Below are 18,819 nucleotides of genomic sequence, written 5' to 3'. Positions count from 1 at the left end.
AGAAGAACTGTGAACTGAGAACTGATAGTTCTGATTTGTAAATAGTGCTTTGTAAATATTAGTTAAGATTAACAGTTCATTGTTGTTCGTACTAGTCCAAGTAAATTGTCATTGTCGTCGGTGGAGTGCTATAACGAATACTGTGTTGAGTGAAAATCCAATTGTTGACGAGAGCGTTTAAGGCGAATTGTAGAAAGGAATTATTGTTGTGACGAATAAATTACATTGTTGTTACTAATAAAATTCACAATATATAACGCCTTTATAAAATACCCCGTTTGTTGCACTCAAGTCCCGCATAATACGCTGTTTTTGTGGAATATTTTCGATGTAATTTTCAGCAATGTACTGTAACAGCAATGAATCATTTTGACCATTGAACTTACTGGTGCCATTAACCTGAAAAGTATTGCATTCGACCCTTTACCTGCGCATTTAAACCTTCATACTATACAATACCTCACCCCCTTATTACACTCTCTTATTTGACCCTTTACCTGCGCAGCTTACAGTTACAATAATCCACCCTCTTGCAATCCTCTCTTTCTCAAGCAACATTCCTCACTCGACCGTAATAAAATTCTGGAAATTTTTGCTGGGCAGTTTGTTACCTTTTAGTGTATTGAAGTGTCCGTGAGTGTGATTACAATGAGTGTTAAATAAACTGCGCTTTTTGTGTCTGAAAAATTGAAAATCTTACCAAAGTACGATGAAACCAGTACTCTTAATCAGAAACAATTGCCTGATCATTAGGAATCCCTTCATCGACATTAAGAACGATAATAAAAAATCGCGACTCAATCATTGCAGCTGCGACGTCGGGAGGGTGTAAGCGCAAGAGAGTGAAGTGTGGTAAACATGAGGACTTGGAGAACGCGCACATGGCAAACAACTATAAAGGACTCTTTTCGAAAGAATTAAGTACAGTACATACATACAGTATCGTAAAGGTCTTTATGCTCGACCATGCCGAAATGTACTAATTATACACCTGGTAGCAGTCCTTTAATGCATGTCATTAAAGTACACCTACTCATTAAAGTACAGGTCTTCAGCCAATGATAACTCAGCTTACATGTGTTCAGCCAATGACAAGTCAGCTTTCTACCGTTATAAAACCGCAAGTATCGATTATTCTCGGATATGCAATCGAAAGAGAATTAGCGAAAAGTCACGGAGGCTGGAAATCCAATACTGTCGCAGAAGGTTATGTTCTGTTACTATAATAATTAGCGTTAATTGTAAATAATATTCAAATAAATTCAATTTGTCATCTCGTTTTTCAATGTCTAATTTAATTTCAATGTTATCTTTGTAGGTTCTTATGGCCTAGCAAGGTCAATGTGGACATCTGTTCCTCGGAAAAAATCAATACTTTCGCGTCTGCGCACATCCCACAATATACGAGACATTGCTCCAGGTCAGATACAAGAAAATTAATAATATCAAGTTTGAAATATGGTCGAGCATAAAAAGTCGTATGAAACTCGCCTATAATGGTAATTAAGAAGCTCGTATGAAAATTATGAAACTCGCTTGCGCTCGTTTCATAAATATTCATACTCACTTCTTAATTACCTTCATTATAGGCTCGTTGCATAATGTACTATTAACATACAGTACAGTAATTACATAATGGAGTAATACTGTATTACCTTTCATGAATCATGTATTTCAATAAAGAAAAATGCTAATAGATACTGTATACAAGTCAAAATTAGTATACCCGCCTCATACGCGGTCCTGGTTAATATGCGGTTTAAACGCAGTCCCTTGAACAGCGTCTTATCGGGGTTTTACTGTATTTATAGATTCCCCTGAGTATAGACGAAATAAAACGAAAGATAACAAAGCCACTCACGTGTATCCTGCAGACGAGAAGGTCTTTTTCTCCTTCTCCTTGGCGGATGGCTTCGGTAGCAGTGACGGTGTCGGTGGTTTCACAGCGGTTGCCATCTTCATGGGTGTCACGGTCTTCATGTGCATTGGAGTCTGCGGCTTCATCTGCACCGGCGTGGGCGCCTTCGCCGTCTGCGCCAGCGTCGTTTGCTGCTGAAGCTGCGGTCGCACATGCAGAGGGGGTGTTTGGAGTGATGGGGTCGTTACTTTCACGGGCTGCGGTGCCGGGGAGGGGAGGGTGGGTGCTGCCGTTGAAATTGGGGACTGTGGCCGCAATGGCGTCGTCGTCACCATCCTAGCTGCAGGCGTCTGTGTCCTTACAGGCTACAACCAACACACACATCACTCTCACTACACGGGGAAATGCAAGTCTTCAAACACTGCAACACGTCGGTCTGTCTTGCAGCCAACGATACATGGCAATGAATAAGTAAGCATGGATTCAGAGAACATCTGCTCCACAGATTGTCAGGAATCATGATGGGTTCACACTGACTGAACTTCAGTTGAGCCAACTGAATGAGGTAATGATATATTTCATTTGTTTCTCAGTGAAACAATATGTAAAAATTTGGTACTTTTTTATACAAAATTCAAATGTAAACTCAATGTATTTAAAATAATTTGACCAATTCACAGCAGTAATGTCTCAGAATGCACAAGAAGCCACGATGCTACGTTTCTGAACTGTTGAACTGGGAGAAGCCTAGAAGCTCTACCCTAAGAGAACAATGTCTATGCTGAGAAGATCGGAAATCTGTAACAATTACAACAAAGAACCACTAGAAGAGACACAGTGCACACTGAAATTCCACACTTCCATGCACTTTAAGATAAACCACATAAATTGGTCAAATAGTTTGTAATACATTAAGTTTTCAAGTAAGGTATTCAGCTTTGATGACTTTTGATGTTTTGCAGCAGGCAATTTTTCAAGAACATTTCATTCCTTATTAATTGAGAGTGATTTTCCTTCTGTTTCCTATCACTCACAATTGCTGTATAAACTCCGAGCACAGAATGATGGCCTAGCTAAATGTAAGGGACTGAGTTCTATGACAGCCTGGCTGTACACCACCTGAATGAGTATCATGTCGTGACAACAAGAGAGAGAATCACTCCTCTCCAGAGCAGAGACTAGGTAATTGGCTAAAATTACGTAATCAGGTTAGGAAAAGATAATTCCCAATGATTGTATTAAGCAAGCTAATATTGTCACTGTTTCACAGTGATCCATGATTCCAAACTTTGGGTACACAATCAAGAAACCCTAATACTCCACTCAAACGATCATTTCTGATAAACGGCATGTACATCACGAATCTTTCTATTGCTTTTGGACTGCAGAGGTGAGAAAAGAGTGCACCAGTAGCAGAACGTCAAAACAGGGAAAACTCGCATCAATCATGTTTCACATTTAATGGCACAAAAGATGATAATTAGAAAACAGTTTCATCACGTATGAGAGAAGCAAGGATATGATACAGATTTATTGTTACAGTACATCAACAAAGAAACAACGAGCTGTGTGTTCATCACGTAAATTATGGTTTGGGGCATTCTGAGAACTATTAAGAATAACTCGAAGGACACATAAAATAGTGCCAAGCTTCATTTTATCTACTGAATACACCCCAATAAGGCTCAGGCAGAGCGAGTGAAAACACTAACACCACTGAACTGAACCTTCACAGAGGATGTCTGCTTCTACAGGGTCTGACAAAGTTCAGCATACTATTCTATAGTGTACATAAATAAGGTTTAGAAATAAAGTAACACAGGACATGCAGTTTATTGGTATGTCATTATTTTTTTAAAACGACACATTTCAAGTGGTCCCAACGGTATCTTATTCTTTGTTAATCAAATAGTGTAAGTTCTTACAGTCAATTACTTAACAATATTACATGCATTGAACCTTTATGTTATTACATGAAGTAGCATTAAAAATTATGACAAACGTTTTCACCAATAAATTTGGCATCTTCAGGTCACATTAAAACATATTAACATAAAATGAACACTTAAGATATTCCAGTTAAAAATTAAAAACTAGTATAATAGGCAGTCTGAGTAATATGCCATTAAAATACGTGTAGCATGATGTTACCAAGATGTCGTGGAATATGCTGATAACACTGTATTAACAAAGAAGTGTACATAACGAAGAGAGAAGGCATGACAATCTTCAAGTTTATGCAGGCGTAGTTCCCAAAATGATGAACTACACCTGCATAAACTTGAAGATTGTCATGCCTTCTCTCTTCGTTATGTACACTTCTTTGTTAATACAGTGTTATCAGCATATTCCACGACATCTTGGTAACATCATGCTACACGTATTTTAATGGCATATTACTCAGACTGCCTATTATACTAGTTTTTAATTTTTAACTGGAATATCTTAAGTGTTCATTTTATGTTAATATGTTTTAATGTGACCTGAAGATGCCAAATTTATTGATGAAAACGTTTGCCATAATTTGTAAATGCTACTTCATGTAATAACATAAAGGTTCAATGCATGTAATATTGTTAAGTAATTGACTGTAAGAACTTACACTATTTGATTGATACTATACTTATCGGACCCAACATGCCTTTAAAATTATTCTTTGTTGTTTGCAATCTTACTCAGAAATTGTTCAGGACACTTTGGATCTGACAAGTTTGGCAGAACTGTAAAATGAAATGAGAGCAGCAACAATTAAACATTGTCTACGCACTGCATGAACAAGCAATACACAGCAAAAGATGACCATATAGTGTGCTGTTTCTGCTAAAGTCATCATTGGTCCCTACTTTTTCAAGATGAAAATTAAAGAATTATTACAATGAATAGTGGAAAGTATCACCAAATGTTCCAGACATTATTCGTAGATGCACTAAACAAGGATGGCATTTGGTTTCAACAAGACGGGGCTATGACCCATACTGCCAGAGACACACTTCAGTTGTTGAGAAATATTTTTCCTGATTCTTAAGGGGAGAGGACGATATTTTTTAAAACCTTTTTCCTATTTTGTGTAAAATATTAATTTTTTGTATGTAGAGAGCTCATACCTGTAGAAACTCAACCAAAAATAAATATTTTGAAAAAAAAAATTATTTGGGGGCCCAGATTTGAAAAAAAAAAATATATCCAATGCAAGATTTTACTAAAATCGATATATCTAAACCGTTTTTAAAGGTATATTCATCCCGTTTTTTTGCAACATACTTGGAAAAGCATGCTCTACAAATTGTCTATAACAGAATTTTGATATTAGTCCCTACGTTTGTAAAATAAACAATTAAAATTTAATAACACTTTTCTGAATTCCTTTCTTGCAAACAAACGGACGTATTCTTAAAATGAAATCAATTAGCAAAATTCTGTTACAGGGACAAATTTCCTAATAGTCTAAAGAATGTGTGTTCTAAATTTCATGCATGTATCTTTAATAGTTGAGAAATTATATCTATTTTTATCTGGCAATGTAGCAAAAAAATGAACTTACCATAAACCGATAAAAGGGGGTGAGTGATTTAAAAATCCATTGAGCAGGAAGTTTAAAAATGACGTTTCAACATCCGATAAGGGCACAAATACCCACGAAGTGTTATGCAATGCATTCCACAAATATATCAAAGAGTATTTTAAAGAAAAAAAATTTTTTTGAAATTCAATTTACCGGAAACAACAATAAAAGGGGTCGAGTGATTTAAAAATCCATAACGCAAGAAGTTCAAAAATGGCGTCTCAACATCTGATAAGGTCACAAATACCCACAAAATATTATGCTATGCATTCCACACATATCACAGAGCATTTTAAAGAAATTTTTTTTTTTTAATTCACTCATTTTTCACCAAAAAAATACCATCCTCTCCCCTTAATTTCTCGGTTTGGTGATATCAACTGGCCAGCTAGATCTCCAGACCTTACAGCTGATTTTTTCTATGGAAATACCTCGAAGAAAGGATGGTTCAAACCAGACCATACTGTACCCGGGATCTGAAGAATAGGATACAGGTAGAAGTCCAAGAAATCCAAGAAACCCCAGGTTTATTGCGTATCATGAACAATTTCCAGGTAAAATTGCAACAAATCATCAGATAGCAAGGAAATCACTTGAAATGTGTCACTTAAGAAATAATAACATGCCAATAAATTGCACTGTTCAAGCCATATCCTGGTCATTTTGATATTTCTAAACCTTAGTCACATTAGAACAGCATGCTAAAACTTGTCAGAACAAACTGTCGCACTCTGTGCAAAGCGACTGAAAAAATTCTTACAGTACCTATATGAAATTACTGTACATGCACGGAAAGCTGTCAGAAAACTAAAGTAGAATCACAGTCTAGTATAAACAGTCACGAAGCTCAATACTTACTAAATATGCAAACATAGACAGTTGAAATATGCATCCATAGATAGTTGCTAACCACCAGGATTGCTACTATCGCCTCATCATAGACCCTTTCCCCAGCAGACGATAAAATGTATTGTACTTTCGATATCGTATTCTTTTGAAAAAAATAACATTTTCCTTCCACTATTGAAATATGAAATACATAAGCTTTATATATTATTTTCATAAAGCATATATTATATTTTATAAACTCACCTTCCTGGATCTTTCGGAAGAAGGATAACTCTGACCTCTTTTTCTTAAAATATTTATAGTACCACAAACGTCTCCTTGTCCCATATTATTATTCAAATTATTGTATTTTAGCCATTTACAGTTATTACAGCCCACGAACATTTCACAGTTTACACAACTTTTCACAACAGAAATAATTACAAAACTGTGTTATTTTAATGTGAAGAGAATTTTACGTGTTAACATAATCTGTTCACATCAACATTTTAAGTTTAGAATGGAAGCTATTTTGAGGTTCAATAAAAACGAATTTATATTGTGATTTTAATTTAGCACATCTACCTTCCTTAATTGTAGACAGAAAATTTACCATATACCACTCCTATGAAATTAGTGTACCTACGATTGTGTTACTTCGTCTCTTAGGTAGTAGATAAATACAATAATTCAGTACTCAATTGTAGTCTTAAAATACAAACAGAATGTGATGGGTGTCATACATGACATTATGTTTAATTATAATGTATAATTGCGAATATATGAATATAAGTTAAATATAGTAAACATAACCTATAATTTCCATATGACATAACATACATATGTAGTGGCAGGGGATTGGAGACCTCTAAAATTAGACAGAAAGGGGCAACTGGTACAGTAAACATAACCTATAATTTCAACATATCTAAATATTCGTACGGTGCAACTGAAAATTATTGAATCGTGCATAAATGAATGTACAAGAACTTCGCAATATTTAATCGAAATAAAGGCAGGTATTACACATACGAACGTAATTTTCACACCAAAAATAATATTACTCCTTAACTCGCAAGGAATTATGTCTGAAGTGTCTCATAATCATTGTTTTAAATTTTATTAATGCAATTACACTAAATTTTAGAGAAATATATGTTAATCTTTATGCATTCCAATTAATTTATATGGTTGAAAAGCCGCCCTTCGTGGTCGGGTTAAGCCAGTCACATGGTCTGCCTTACGGCCTGTATTAGATCACGATGGCAGTGACACGGTCTATTGTTCCTAGTACTCACAGCGCTCCAAGCGGCTAGCAACTATCGCGAGAAATGCAAAAAATCATGCCAAGCTTCGTGACTATATATAGTAGACTGTGGTAGAATGCTCACCACCCACAAGAGAAAGAGAAGTAAAGAGTGATAATCACGTGAAGCACTGAACTTTCCTCACCTCCATTCCATCACAAACAAATGGCCGACACTATGCTACAAGTGCGAAACTGGTAGCAGTCAAATGTTCTATCCTATGCTTAATCCTCTTCTTTACGTCGCAACAAAGTAAAATTACACAGATGCGAAATTTGCAGTAGTGCACACTCCAAGACCCAACGCGGTTCAGTTGGCACAGTTTTCTTTAATGTTTCCACGATAATCACTCTCCCATTCCATTTTCTTATCCCTCCTAAAGGTGAATGGGGATGGAAGAAAACCCTCCGCAATGTCAGCTTTGTCCACCACAAATTCCACCATGACCTGGCCAGGGATCGAACTTGGGCTATCTGGATGGAAAACCAGCACACTAGTGTTCAAGTCACAGATGCAGCTAAGGTCGAGAATCAAGTGGAACATATCATCACAATTTCCAGCGTGTTCTTGAAGGACAGAGCAGCTTAATATCATAATTTTTCTTTACACGCTGTATGTCTGATTCTAAAGTCCAAATTTTCATTCTTATATTTATGTTGAAGTTAAACTATTATGGTTAGGTTTGAGTCTGCAGCCTAACAGTCACACAACCTGGACTCCTGCTGAAGTTTTGCCTGTAGTGATGATTTAAGAACCAATCTTCATTTAGCCCCCCCTTCTCCGCCACATATGATTCGATTTTCTTGTATTCCTGCCATCTGCACCTTGCTGCTATCCAACTGAAGTATTAAAATATGCTTAATATTTTGTTGTCCTCACACTTTATTATCACCATGTTACATTTAGAATGTAGAATACACATTTTGGACGTATTCTACAAACTATTCAACAGCTGTTTACACAATTTCAGTAAAAAATTGGCTTTAATTTGAAATGTTGTGTAATTTTAATATCTCCGAGGAGTGTTCTTAAAGTAAGTTCCAAAAGGGTGTAGTAAGTAAACGGGAAGATATTTACAAACCATTTTTGTTGCACTGTATTCCCCACACTTCAATTACTTCTCAACATAATCTCCACTATTACTGAGGCATTTATCGAGTCGTGGCACAAGTCTTTCTATCCCCTCATTGTAGAATTCGTCCGCCTGCGATGCAAACCATTCCCGCACTGCTGTTTTCACTTCATTGTCGCCATCAAAACGTTGACCACCAAGGAACTTCTTGTGGTGCTGGAAGAGATAAAAGTCATTCGGAGCCAAATCCGGACTGTAGGGGGGATGGTCAATTTGTTCCCAGCCAAATTTCGAGATGAGATTTTGGGTTTCATCGCCATCAAAACGTTGACCACTGAGGAACATCTTGAGGTGCAGGAAGAGATGAAAGTCACTCGGATCCAAATCCGGGCTGTAGGAGGGATGGTCAATTTGTTCCTGTCCTCATGAATTTTTTCATCGACAGCACACACCAAATCGTCATTGATCAAAGATGGCCGACCGGTACGCTGTTCGTTATGCACAGAGACGCAGCCCTCGTTGAATTTCCTAACCCATCTTGTGACCATTCCATCACTAATGGCATCATCACCATACACCTCACAAAGTTGACGATGAATGTCAGCTGGTTTGATGTTTCTCGCATTCAAGAAACGGATAACAGACCGCATCTCACAGTCGGCGGGGTGCTCGATCACTTTAAACATTTCAACTGATCACAACTAACCACACACACGGACTGAAGCTCTGAAACTGCATGCACAGCTTGCCTGAGGACTGAAGAAGAAAACACGCATGCGCAAAATAACGATTGCAGCGATCTGACGGCTATAATTGAAAATAGAACTTACTTTAAGAACACGCCTCGTATGATTACGAATTTTCTTGTATGTTTTGTGTTCTAGCAAAAAAAAACATATTTCACACACAACAGGCAGTGCTCTGTAAGATGATTGCATTAATTTTAATTCTGAACATTTCATGCTAATGATGGAATGGTGAACAAATACTGAATAATGTTTGTAATGGTAATCAAATCCCCTTCACCATTCTAGTACTCATCTCTCAAACAAGTCAGATAAGCGAAATGTCAAAGCAAAAGAATGGCAGCATAATATGTGCACGAGTTGCAGAGCGAGTGGCACAGATCATGCAGATGTCCTCACGTGCAATTCAGAATGCTACGCACAGCAATCATGAATGGAAATGAGCACCCACACATTTCAACTTCTGCTCCCTCAGGTTTGTTGGTAACTGGACAGTTAAGTGAGATATAGTCCACTTTGCAATAGGTCCTCTCTACGAAAAAGTCCAATGTTTAGAAATGTCCATATAGGAAATTCTCCATGCCATAAAAATGTCGTTACCTGAAAAGGTCCACTGTCAGCAAGTCCTCTTCTTAAAAATGTCGTACGTTTGAAAATGTCCACATATAAATTCGTCCATTTCCCTACAATGTCCAACAAGGAAAACTGCAAGGGAAGTGCCGAGGAATTTATTGTCATTTCAATTATGTTATACATATTACATATGTAATACATCTATTGTTCATCTTGAGGGTCACTGTATAATTTCAAATCGTATGACATCGGTCTAAGATATCGAAACGTTTCATTCCTCTCTTTGTATTTATTTTTTACTGGGTTATTTTACGACGCTGTATCAACATCTAGGTTATTTAGCGTCTGAATGAGATTAAGGTGATAATGCCTGTGAAATGAGTCCGGGGTCCAGCACCGAAAGTTACCCAGCATTTGCTCGTATTGGGTTGAGGGAAAACCCCGGAAAAAACATCAACCAGGTAACTTACCCCGACCGGGATTCGAACCCGGGCCACCTGGTTTCGCGGCCAGACGCGCTGACCGTTACTCCACAGGTGTGGGTCCTCTCTTTGTAATTTTGATAATTACATGTTTCAGGAGAAAATCCAGGGGGAATTGCTCGCCTTTACCCTCTTGCCGGATGACCAGTTAGGCCCTAATTATTATTACAGTTAGTAACTCATTTCTGTTGAACAGCTTTGTATGTTGGACCTTTTTGTATGGACCTTTTGTATGACGGACTTTTCCATATGATGTGCTTTATAATATGGTGGACCACATAGATGTTGGGCTTTTTCATTCCATGGACGAATTGTATGTAGGACTTTAAATGTTGGACTACTTAGTTTTTGTGGACCTTTTGTACTTGCGGACATTTTGTTATGGACCTTATAACCTGGAAGCAACTGGACAGTCCTATTCAACACTGTTGAGGTAATGTCATGGCAAGGGGAATAGTTCTTGGGTAATCCTTCTTTGGTTCTAAACCATAATCCTCACCTATCTATTACACAGCTTCAGTTTCCCACTAGCCGTTAGCTGAGAGAATATACTCACTAAATGGATTACAAGCACGTCGAACCAAAATCCAAAATAGTGTTCATTTTTTAAGTCATTTAACAATGCTGAATCAAATATATGGTTACACAGAATCAATGAAAAATGGTGATAGCAACATAATATTTTGGTGACACGAGTCAAAAGATCTGCCATGTGATTACCTAACATTCGCGCGCAAAAGCAGGAGTACCACTCACTTGTTCCTAGAATACGAGAATGGATAAGGAAAGTTATGTACAAAATAATTTAGGTGAAGTTTTTTCTCTTTAAAAATTTTAAGAAACTTTTCACTACATTAAATACCAAAATGAAACAATACCAACCAAATATTCTAACTAAAGCATTGTACAAGTCTTCTTTGAATGCAAAACACTGAACATTCATTATAGCTCCAATATATGTTGCAACAATCTGAGAACACTGTTCGGTCACAATCAGGTATTTTCTAGAGTTATATGATCTTATTCACTTACTGCTTGAATTCCAATACTTCAGGGCCCCATACACGCAGAAACAAGTTTATACAAACTTAAACTCACAGGCAAAGCCCCTCTTGTATGAAGACTTTCGGCCTTGAGGTAAGTCTGCAGAGTTCAGAAGCTGCTTACATTTTTCCAACTGTAGTACACTCCAAATTCAGTGGCGGCTGATTGACTGAGGCAAGTGAGGCCGGGCCTCAGTCACTTGGCTTAACTCACATCAAATTTTGTGTTTTTATATAATATATTAGTTATTTGAATGAAGCATATATCGCTGTAGAAGGATTTGAAAACTTTGTGATGTATATAGACCTATTTTGCAGTAAAATTTGTTCCTAAGGCCAGAATCGCTCGTGCCGGGTCTGGCTTGTGATGTATATAGACCTGTTTTGCAGTAAAATTTGTTCCTGAGGCCAGGATCCCTCGTGCCGGGTCTGGTTTGTGATGTATATAGATCTGTTTTGCAGTAAAATTTGTTCCTGAGGCCAGGATCCCTCGTGCCGGGTCTGGTTTGTGATGTATATAGATCTGTTTTGCAGTAAAATTTGTTCCTGAGGCCAGGATCCCTCGTGCCGGGTCTGGTTTGTGATGTATATAGATCTGTTTTGCAGTAAATTTGTTCCTGAGGCCAGGATCCCTCGTGCCGGGTCTGGTTTGTGATGTATATAGATCTGTTTTGCAGTAAAATTTGTCCTGAGGCCAGAATCACTCGTGCCGGGGCTTCTGAATTTCCTTTGAGCTTTGAGCTTGCGCTTAAAACGTCGTAGCTGAGGCACAATTCGTCTGGCCTCGTGGTCTGGTCAGGTTTCCCTCCTCCCATCCATAGGCCGGCCTCAAGGGTAGAGTGGGATGGGAACAGCAATGGTGACTTGTCTTCCTAAATAGGCCATAAATAACAAAAATTCCAGCTCTTTGGCAGGCAGGGACCCACACTATTCTCTCCCCTTATGTCTTAGTTTATGACTTAAGCGAGGGTTTTGTACTATTATACTTATAGCACAGTAGTGAAGTAGGTTATTTTACAACGCTTTATCAACAGCTTAGGTTATTTAGCATCTGAATGAGATGAAGGTGATAATGCCGGTGATATGAGTCCGGGGTCCAACACCGAAAGTTACCCAGCATTTGCTCATATTGGGTTGAGGGAAAACCCCGGAAAAAACCTCAACCAGGTAACTTGCCCCGACCGGGAATCGAACCCGGGCCACCTGATTTCGCGGCTAGACGCGCTAACCGTTACTCCACAGGCGTGGACACACAGTAGTGAATCTGGGCCAATGTTGTTATGTATTTCGGGAAAATATAAACAGAAACAAATGCGAGAAATAATGCTGGTGTAGTTAATTCATTGTTAGAGTGTCCTTTTTCGAGAAGAAATAATACTGAAAGAAAGGAAGTTTTAAATAAAGAGAGTCTACCGAGATACCTACGACATCGCTGACAATTTTTCTGACAGATAATCTTAAAACGCGAGTTTCTAGTGTATCCTGGTATGGGCAACATAAATGGTTAAGTGGTAATGTGGTGCAAAATAAACTTCTCTGTTGGCCTTGTTTGTTGCTGTCAAGGGAAAAAAAAATAAAAAGAAAAGAAAGAAAGGGGAATTTCAACACATAATATGAGTTGCTTCATCACTCTGAAACAATCACTGAAACTCAGAGCATAACAGCTTATTTGGTGAGTGAAATTATTATTTTTCATTAAAATTAGGCTAATAACAATAATAATACAGTAATAATGATTTAATAATATAACAATACCGTAATAATTAATATCATAAATAAACATAAATTAGTTGCATCTGGCCTCACCGAGGATTTCGATTACCAGCCACTACTGTCCAAATTAAGCAGAAAAAAATGTAAACATTTGAACTGATACTGAGAGCATGTGATCGAGATTTTGTCATTGTTTCGTTTTAGCAGTTCTATGTAGTGAAATGACTGCAAGCTATGAAAAGTACAGCTTTGAGAAACTATTCTCAAGCACTGCTTTGAACATAGAACCATGAAGAAATAGTGGGCTATTTCTTGAATGATCGCATTTCTCCACGAGGAATTATTGATTTCCATGATCTCTTATGACATCTTCGTGAATATAAGTCTGAGCATGTATGGACAATCATCCAATTCATACATACCTCCCCTCGATGAGGTAAGTTTGTAGAGATACTGTAAGTCTCCAATAAGTCCGTGCATGTATGCGGCCCTTTAGACACTGGTTGACTTCTCTCAATCCATCTCAGTGTGACTAACATTTATTTTCATTTCTGCACCTCATATACTGTACTGTAAGTACCACCAAACACAATTCCACTAACATGTTCTCAATCATTAGCATGGTGATGCAGCTGCTCTTAGGATTTTTTCCTCTTAACAGTCCACTGTTCTCAGCAACCACTACTCCACAAGCACAATTTTCACTTGCTTGTGAAACAGACAACTCCAGAAAGATACCAATGATATCTGTCAATTTCTACAGCCTGCTATAAGTTCTGTTCAAGCATCAGCATGCATCAAGCAGCAGTACAGTCCCAGGAAGCAACATCTGGCAGAAAAATAAGTAATAACTGAGGCACTGTGCATATCAGGAGATGAACTCCACAAAGAACTTCAATGCGGGCTCATCCCTAATAGCTGCAGATATTACAGGCAAACTCGACAAAGGATCACAATTGCAAGTTCGTCCCTAGTAGCTGCGGATATTACAGGCAAACTCGACAAAGGATCACAATTGCAAGTTCGTCCCTAATAGCTGCACATATTACAGGCAAACTCGACAAAGGATCATAAATGCAAGTTCGTCCCTAATAGCTGCGGATATTACAGGCAAACTCGACAAAGGATCACCATTGCAAGTTCGTCCCTAATAGCTGCAGATATTACAGGCAAACTCGACAAAGGATCACAATTGCAAGTTCGCCTATAATAGCTGCGGATATTACAGGCAAACTCGACAAAGGATCACAATTGCAAGTTCGTCCCTAATAGCTGCAGATATTACAGGCAAACTCGACAAAGGATCACAATTGCAAGTTCGCCTATAATAGCTGCGGATATTACAGGCAAACTCGACAAAGGATCACAATTGCAAGTTCGTCCCTAATAGCTGCAGATATTACAGGCAAACTCGACAAAGGATCACAATTGCAAGTTCGCCTATAATAGCTGCAGATATTACAGGCAAACTCGACAAAGGATCACAATTGCAAGTTCGCCTCTAATAGCTGCGGATATTACAGGCAAACTCGACAAAGGATCACCATTGCAAGTTCGTCCCTAATAGCTGCAGATATTACAGGCAAACTCGAAACTCGACAAAGGATCACAAATGCAAGTTCGTCCCTAATAGCTGCGGATATTACAGGCAAACTCGACAAAGGATCACAATTGCAAGTTCGTCCCTAATAGCTGCAGATATTACAGACAAACTCGACAAAGGATCACAATTGCAAGTTCGTCCCTAGTAGCTGCGGATATTACAGGCAAACTCGACAAAGGATCACAATTGCAAGTTCGTCCCTAATAGCTGCAGATATTACAGGCAAACTCGACAAAGGATCACAAATGCAAGTTCGTCCCTAATAGCTGCGGATATTACAGGCAAACTCGACAAAGGATCACAATTGCAAGTTCGTCCCTAATAGCTGCGGATATTACAGGCAAACTCGACAAAGGACCACCATTGCAAGTTCGTCCCTAATAGCTGCGGATATTACAGGCAAACTCGACAAAGAATCACAAATGCAAGTTCGTCCCTAATAACTGCGGATATTACAGGCAAACTCGACAAAGGATCACCATTGCAAGTTCGTCCCTAATAGCTGCGGATATTACAGGCAAACTCGACAAAGGATCACAAATGCAAGTTCGTCCCTAATAGCTGCGGATATTACAGGCAAACTCGACAAAGGATCACAATTGCAAGTTCGTCCCTAATAGCTGCGGATATTACAGGCAAACTCGACAAAGGATCACAAATGCAAGTTCGTCCCTAATAGCTGCGGATATTACAGGCAAACTCGACAAAGGATCACAATTGCAAGTTCGTCCCTAATAGCTGCGGATATTACAGGCAAACTCGACAAAGGACCACCATTGCAAGTTCGTCCCTAATAGCTGCGGATATTACAGGCAAACTCGACAAAGAATCACAAATGCAAGTTCGTCCCTAATAACTGCGGATATTACAGGCAAACTCGACAAAGGATCACCATTGCAAGTTCGTCCCTAATAGCTGCGGATATTACAGGCAAAATCGACAAAGAATCACAAATGCAAGTTCGTCCCTAATAGCTGCGGATATTATAGGCAAACTCGACAAAGAATCACCATTGCAAGTTCGTCCCTAATAACTGCACATATTACAGGCAAACTCGACAAAGGATCACAATTGCAAGTTCGTCCCTAATAGCTGCACATATTACAGGCAAACTCGACAAAGGATCACAAATGCAAATTCGTCCCTAATAGCTGCGGATATTACAGGCAAACTCGACAAAGGATCACCATTGCAAGTTCGTCCCTAATAGCTGCACATATTACAGGCAAACTCGACAAAGGATCACCATGCAAGTTCGTCCCTAATAGCTGCAGATATTACAGGCAAACTCGACAAAGGATCACAAATGCAAGTTCGTGCCTAATAGCTGCGGATATTACAGGCAAACTCGACAAAGGATCACCATTGCAAGTTCGTCCCTAATAGCTGCACATATTACAGGCAAACTCGACAAAGGATCACCATGCAAGTTCGTCCCTAATAGCTGTGGATATTACAGGCAAACTCGACAAAGGATCACAAATGCAAGTTCGTCCCTAATATCTGTGGATATTACAGGCAAACTCGACAAAGGATCACAATTGCAAGTTCGTGGATATTAGGGATGAACTCAACAAAGGATCACAATTGTGAGTTCGTTCCTAATAGCTGCAATGCCTCAATTTTAGTAATAAGATTTTTCCTAGATGAAATCAAAGAGACATGGACCTGTCATGACAGACAATAGACTACAGGAAGAAACAGAGAGAGTGCTCATTTCCATTCATGGCTTCTACGTAACATTATACAATACTAGATCTACAAGGCCTGCTTATTTCCTCAAGAAACAACGTCTACAGTTAGTCTGCTATCTGAAAGTAGTGAAAACCCATGTGATGCGCTATCTATTCGTAACTTTCTTCCCTAGAGTTTCAGAGTGGTTCAAAGTCAGAATATTGCATAATGTATCACATTTCATTCTGTTACTAATCAAGGACCTAGATGACACCCACACACATTCTAAAGATATGCAGACTAAGACACATTGTTTCCAAAGTGAATAAACAGGTCTCCTTTATATACAGAGCTTCAGAGAATAGCAATCACCAACCATGAAAATTCAGAGATAAGACAGAGTACTTAACAGAAATAAAGTGCCTAGAAAGTACTACAAGTTGTTTCTACTATATAAAAACGCAATATACTACAAAGAGTCGAGCAATTAATATTTTCATATATAGACTCAGATGAAATAATACACAACACATATCTTGCATCTCGCAGCTTGCAAGAACACATTGAACAGGGTGCTACGGCCTATGCAAATCAAACCAATCTCCCAGAAACCAAACAACGAAACTGCAGATACTGAATGGCCACAATGTTAATTATAGAGGGCTACAGAAGTGACTAGCGATGCAAACTCTCACCGTAACAAGTCGGTGCTGTATAGTTTGGCCTGGGCGTGGGATTGTCGTTACTCCCACGCTCTGAGTGGAGGCATTCACTGGCGTCATTAGTCTAACTTGGGCTGTCGGAGTCTGTGGCCTCAGCTGCGTCTACAAGATACACACACATCAAACAGCCGCGACGCAGCACTCACATCACACTCATAGTCTCCATGGATCTACTAGCACACTTCCTAGGCTAAGCAGTTAGCAAAGGATCATCAGGGTTCGGATAATTACTCGTATGTAAATACATATTTTTAGTTTAGTAATGGTCCTATGTCCATTTAGATTATTTGTAAATAAGGTAATTTTGAGTACCCTGGTAGATTTTTTAAGCACATATTTGTACATATTTTGGCATTCAGGATACTAAAATACGAAGGCTATTCATGAAGTAACTTTCGTTTTATTGCAACAGAAATGGCAATGTGGTTACAGGATTTGTTTACAACACTTTGAAATTACAAACTTTGATTAATTTTTCTACATAGTTGCCAGCTAAATTGAGGCACTTATCAGTGTTTAAAGAGATGTTGAATACTGCAGTCATAAAAGTCTCCTGCCTGTGACTGAAGTCAACCTACAATGCTGGACTGCAATTCTTCATTGTCAAAGCATTGTTTCAAACCACTTCTTCATATGCATGAAAAGATGGTAATCACTAGGCGCCAAATCAGGGCTGTATGGAGAGTTATCAAACACTTCCCAGTTGAAATTTTGCAGTTCAGAACAGTATGCGGACGGGAGTTGTCATGCAAAAAAAAAAAAAAAAAAAATGATGGATTTCAGCTGCTTTACAGTTTTCTCCACAAGAAATCATACCACCAAGCATATCTCACAACTGACAGGACTGTCAATTACAGCATATATTTTGAACACGTGTAGCACTGCAAGTAACAACAGCACGATCCTCTCTGTACCACTCAAAGCCATCAGAATCACGCAACATTCACAGCAAAGATGGCATCGGTCTGCTGATTACTGCATGCTCTATATAAAAACGGAAGTTAATTTATGAATAGCCCTTGTACATATTTTAGCATGTTCACTTATAAATACACATTTCCTTTATTTCTGAAGAAAACGTCGATATTTGTGATCTCCCACACTCATTCACAGATATTTTTTTCTATTTACAAAGTAATTTTAAGACGGTCATAAATAAATTCTCCTTTACCACTCACCCTCTTCTTCCTTCCACTTCCTTTAGAAATCCTAAACTAAATGGTTTCCACAGCAAAACTTTTTTCTCTTTCCCTTCCTATTTATTTTGTTACTATATACAAAAGAACTTGTGTTGGCTGAAATTGGGCAATCATTCAGTTTTCAAAACCTAAAAACGCACATCATTATGCATTGTAATGATAAACTGAGACAAATGTAAGAATAAATTAACATGGATAATCTTAGACTATATGCTATACTTTCTGTAATATTGTTTTGTCATGTTTCACATGTCTTCTACAATTCAAACCTAGCAACGGGCAGAAAACTCTGGTATATACTAAGCTTAAATGTGAATAATAGTGCAACATTTTTCACCAATATTCATTGTTAATTTATGTTTAAATTAGCGAGGATAGAAATACATATTTTTTTTTAATTTTAACATATAATTTGTAACTTGTTAAGTATATGTTCG

General features: G+C 38.2%; 1 protein-coding gene across 3 annotated transcripts in view; it reads right to left on the bottom strand.

The window, feature by feature from the left end:
* LOC138713080 (transcription initiation factor TFIID subunit 4-like) overlaps nt 1–18,819 on the bottom strand; it is an 87,250-nt gene that overhangs the window by 24,439 nt on the left and 43,992 nt on the right. For 2 of the 3 annotated variants that reach the window (XM_069844830.1, XM_069844828.1), the window contains exons 6-7: nt 17,157–17,285; nt 1,862–2,223 (exon numbers count right to left, since the gene is read on the bottom strand). In XM_069844830.1, coding sequence (XP_069700931.1) covers nt 1,862–2,223; nt 17,157–17,285 — 491 coding nt within the window. The remainder of the gene's footprint in view (nt 1–1,861; nt 2,224–17,156; nt 17,286–18,819) is intronic. The other variant, XM_069844829.1, reaches the window with a different exon arrangement.

The sequence above is a fragment of the Periplaneta americana genome, chromosome 14 (genome assembly GCF_040183065.1).
Source record: "Periplaneta americana isolate PAMFEO1 chromosome 14, P.americana_PAMFEO1_priV1, whole genome shotgun sequence".
Classification (NCBI taxonomy): domain Eukaryota; kingdom Metazoa; phylum Arthropoda; class Insecta; order Blattodea; family Blattidae; genus Periplaneta; species Periplaneta americana.
This window is presented reverse-complemented; position numbering and strand designations above follow the sequence as displayed.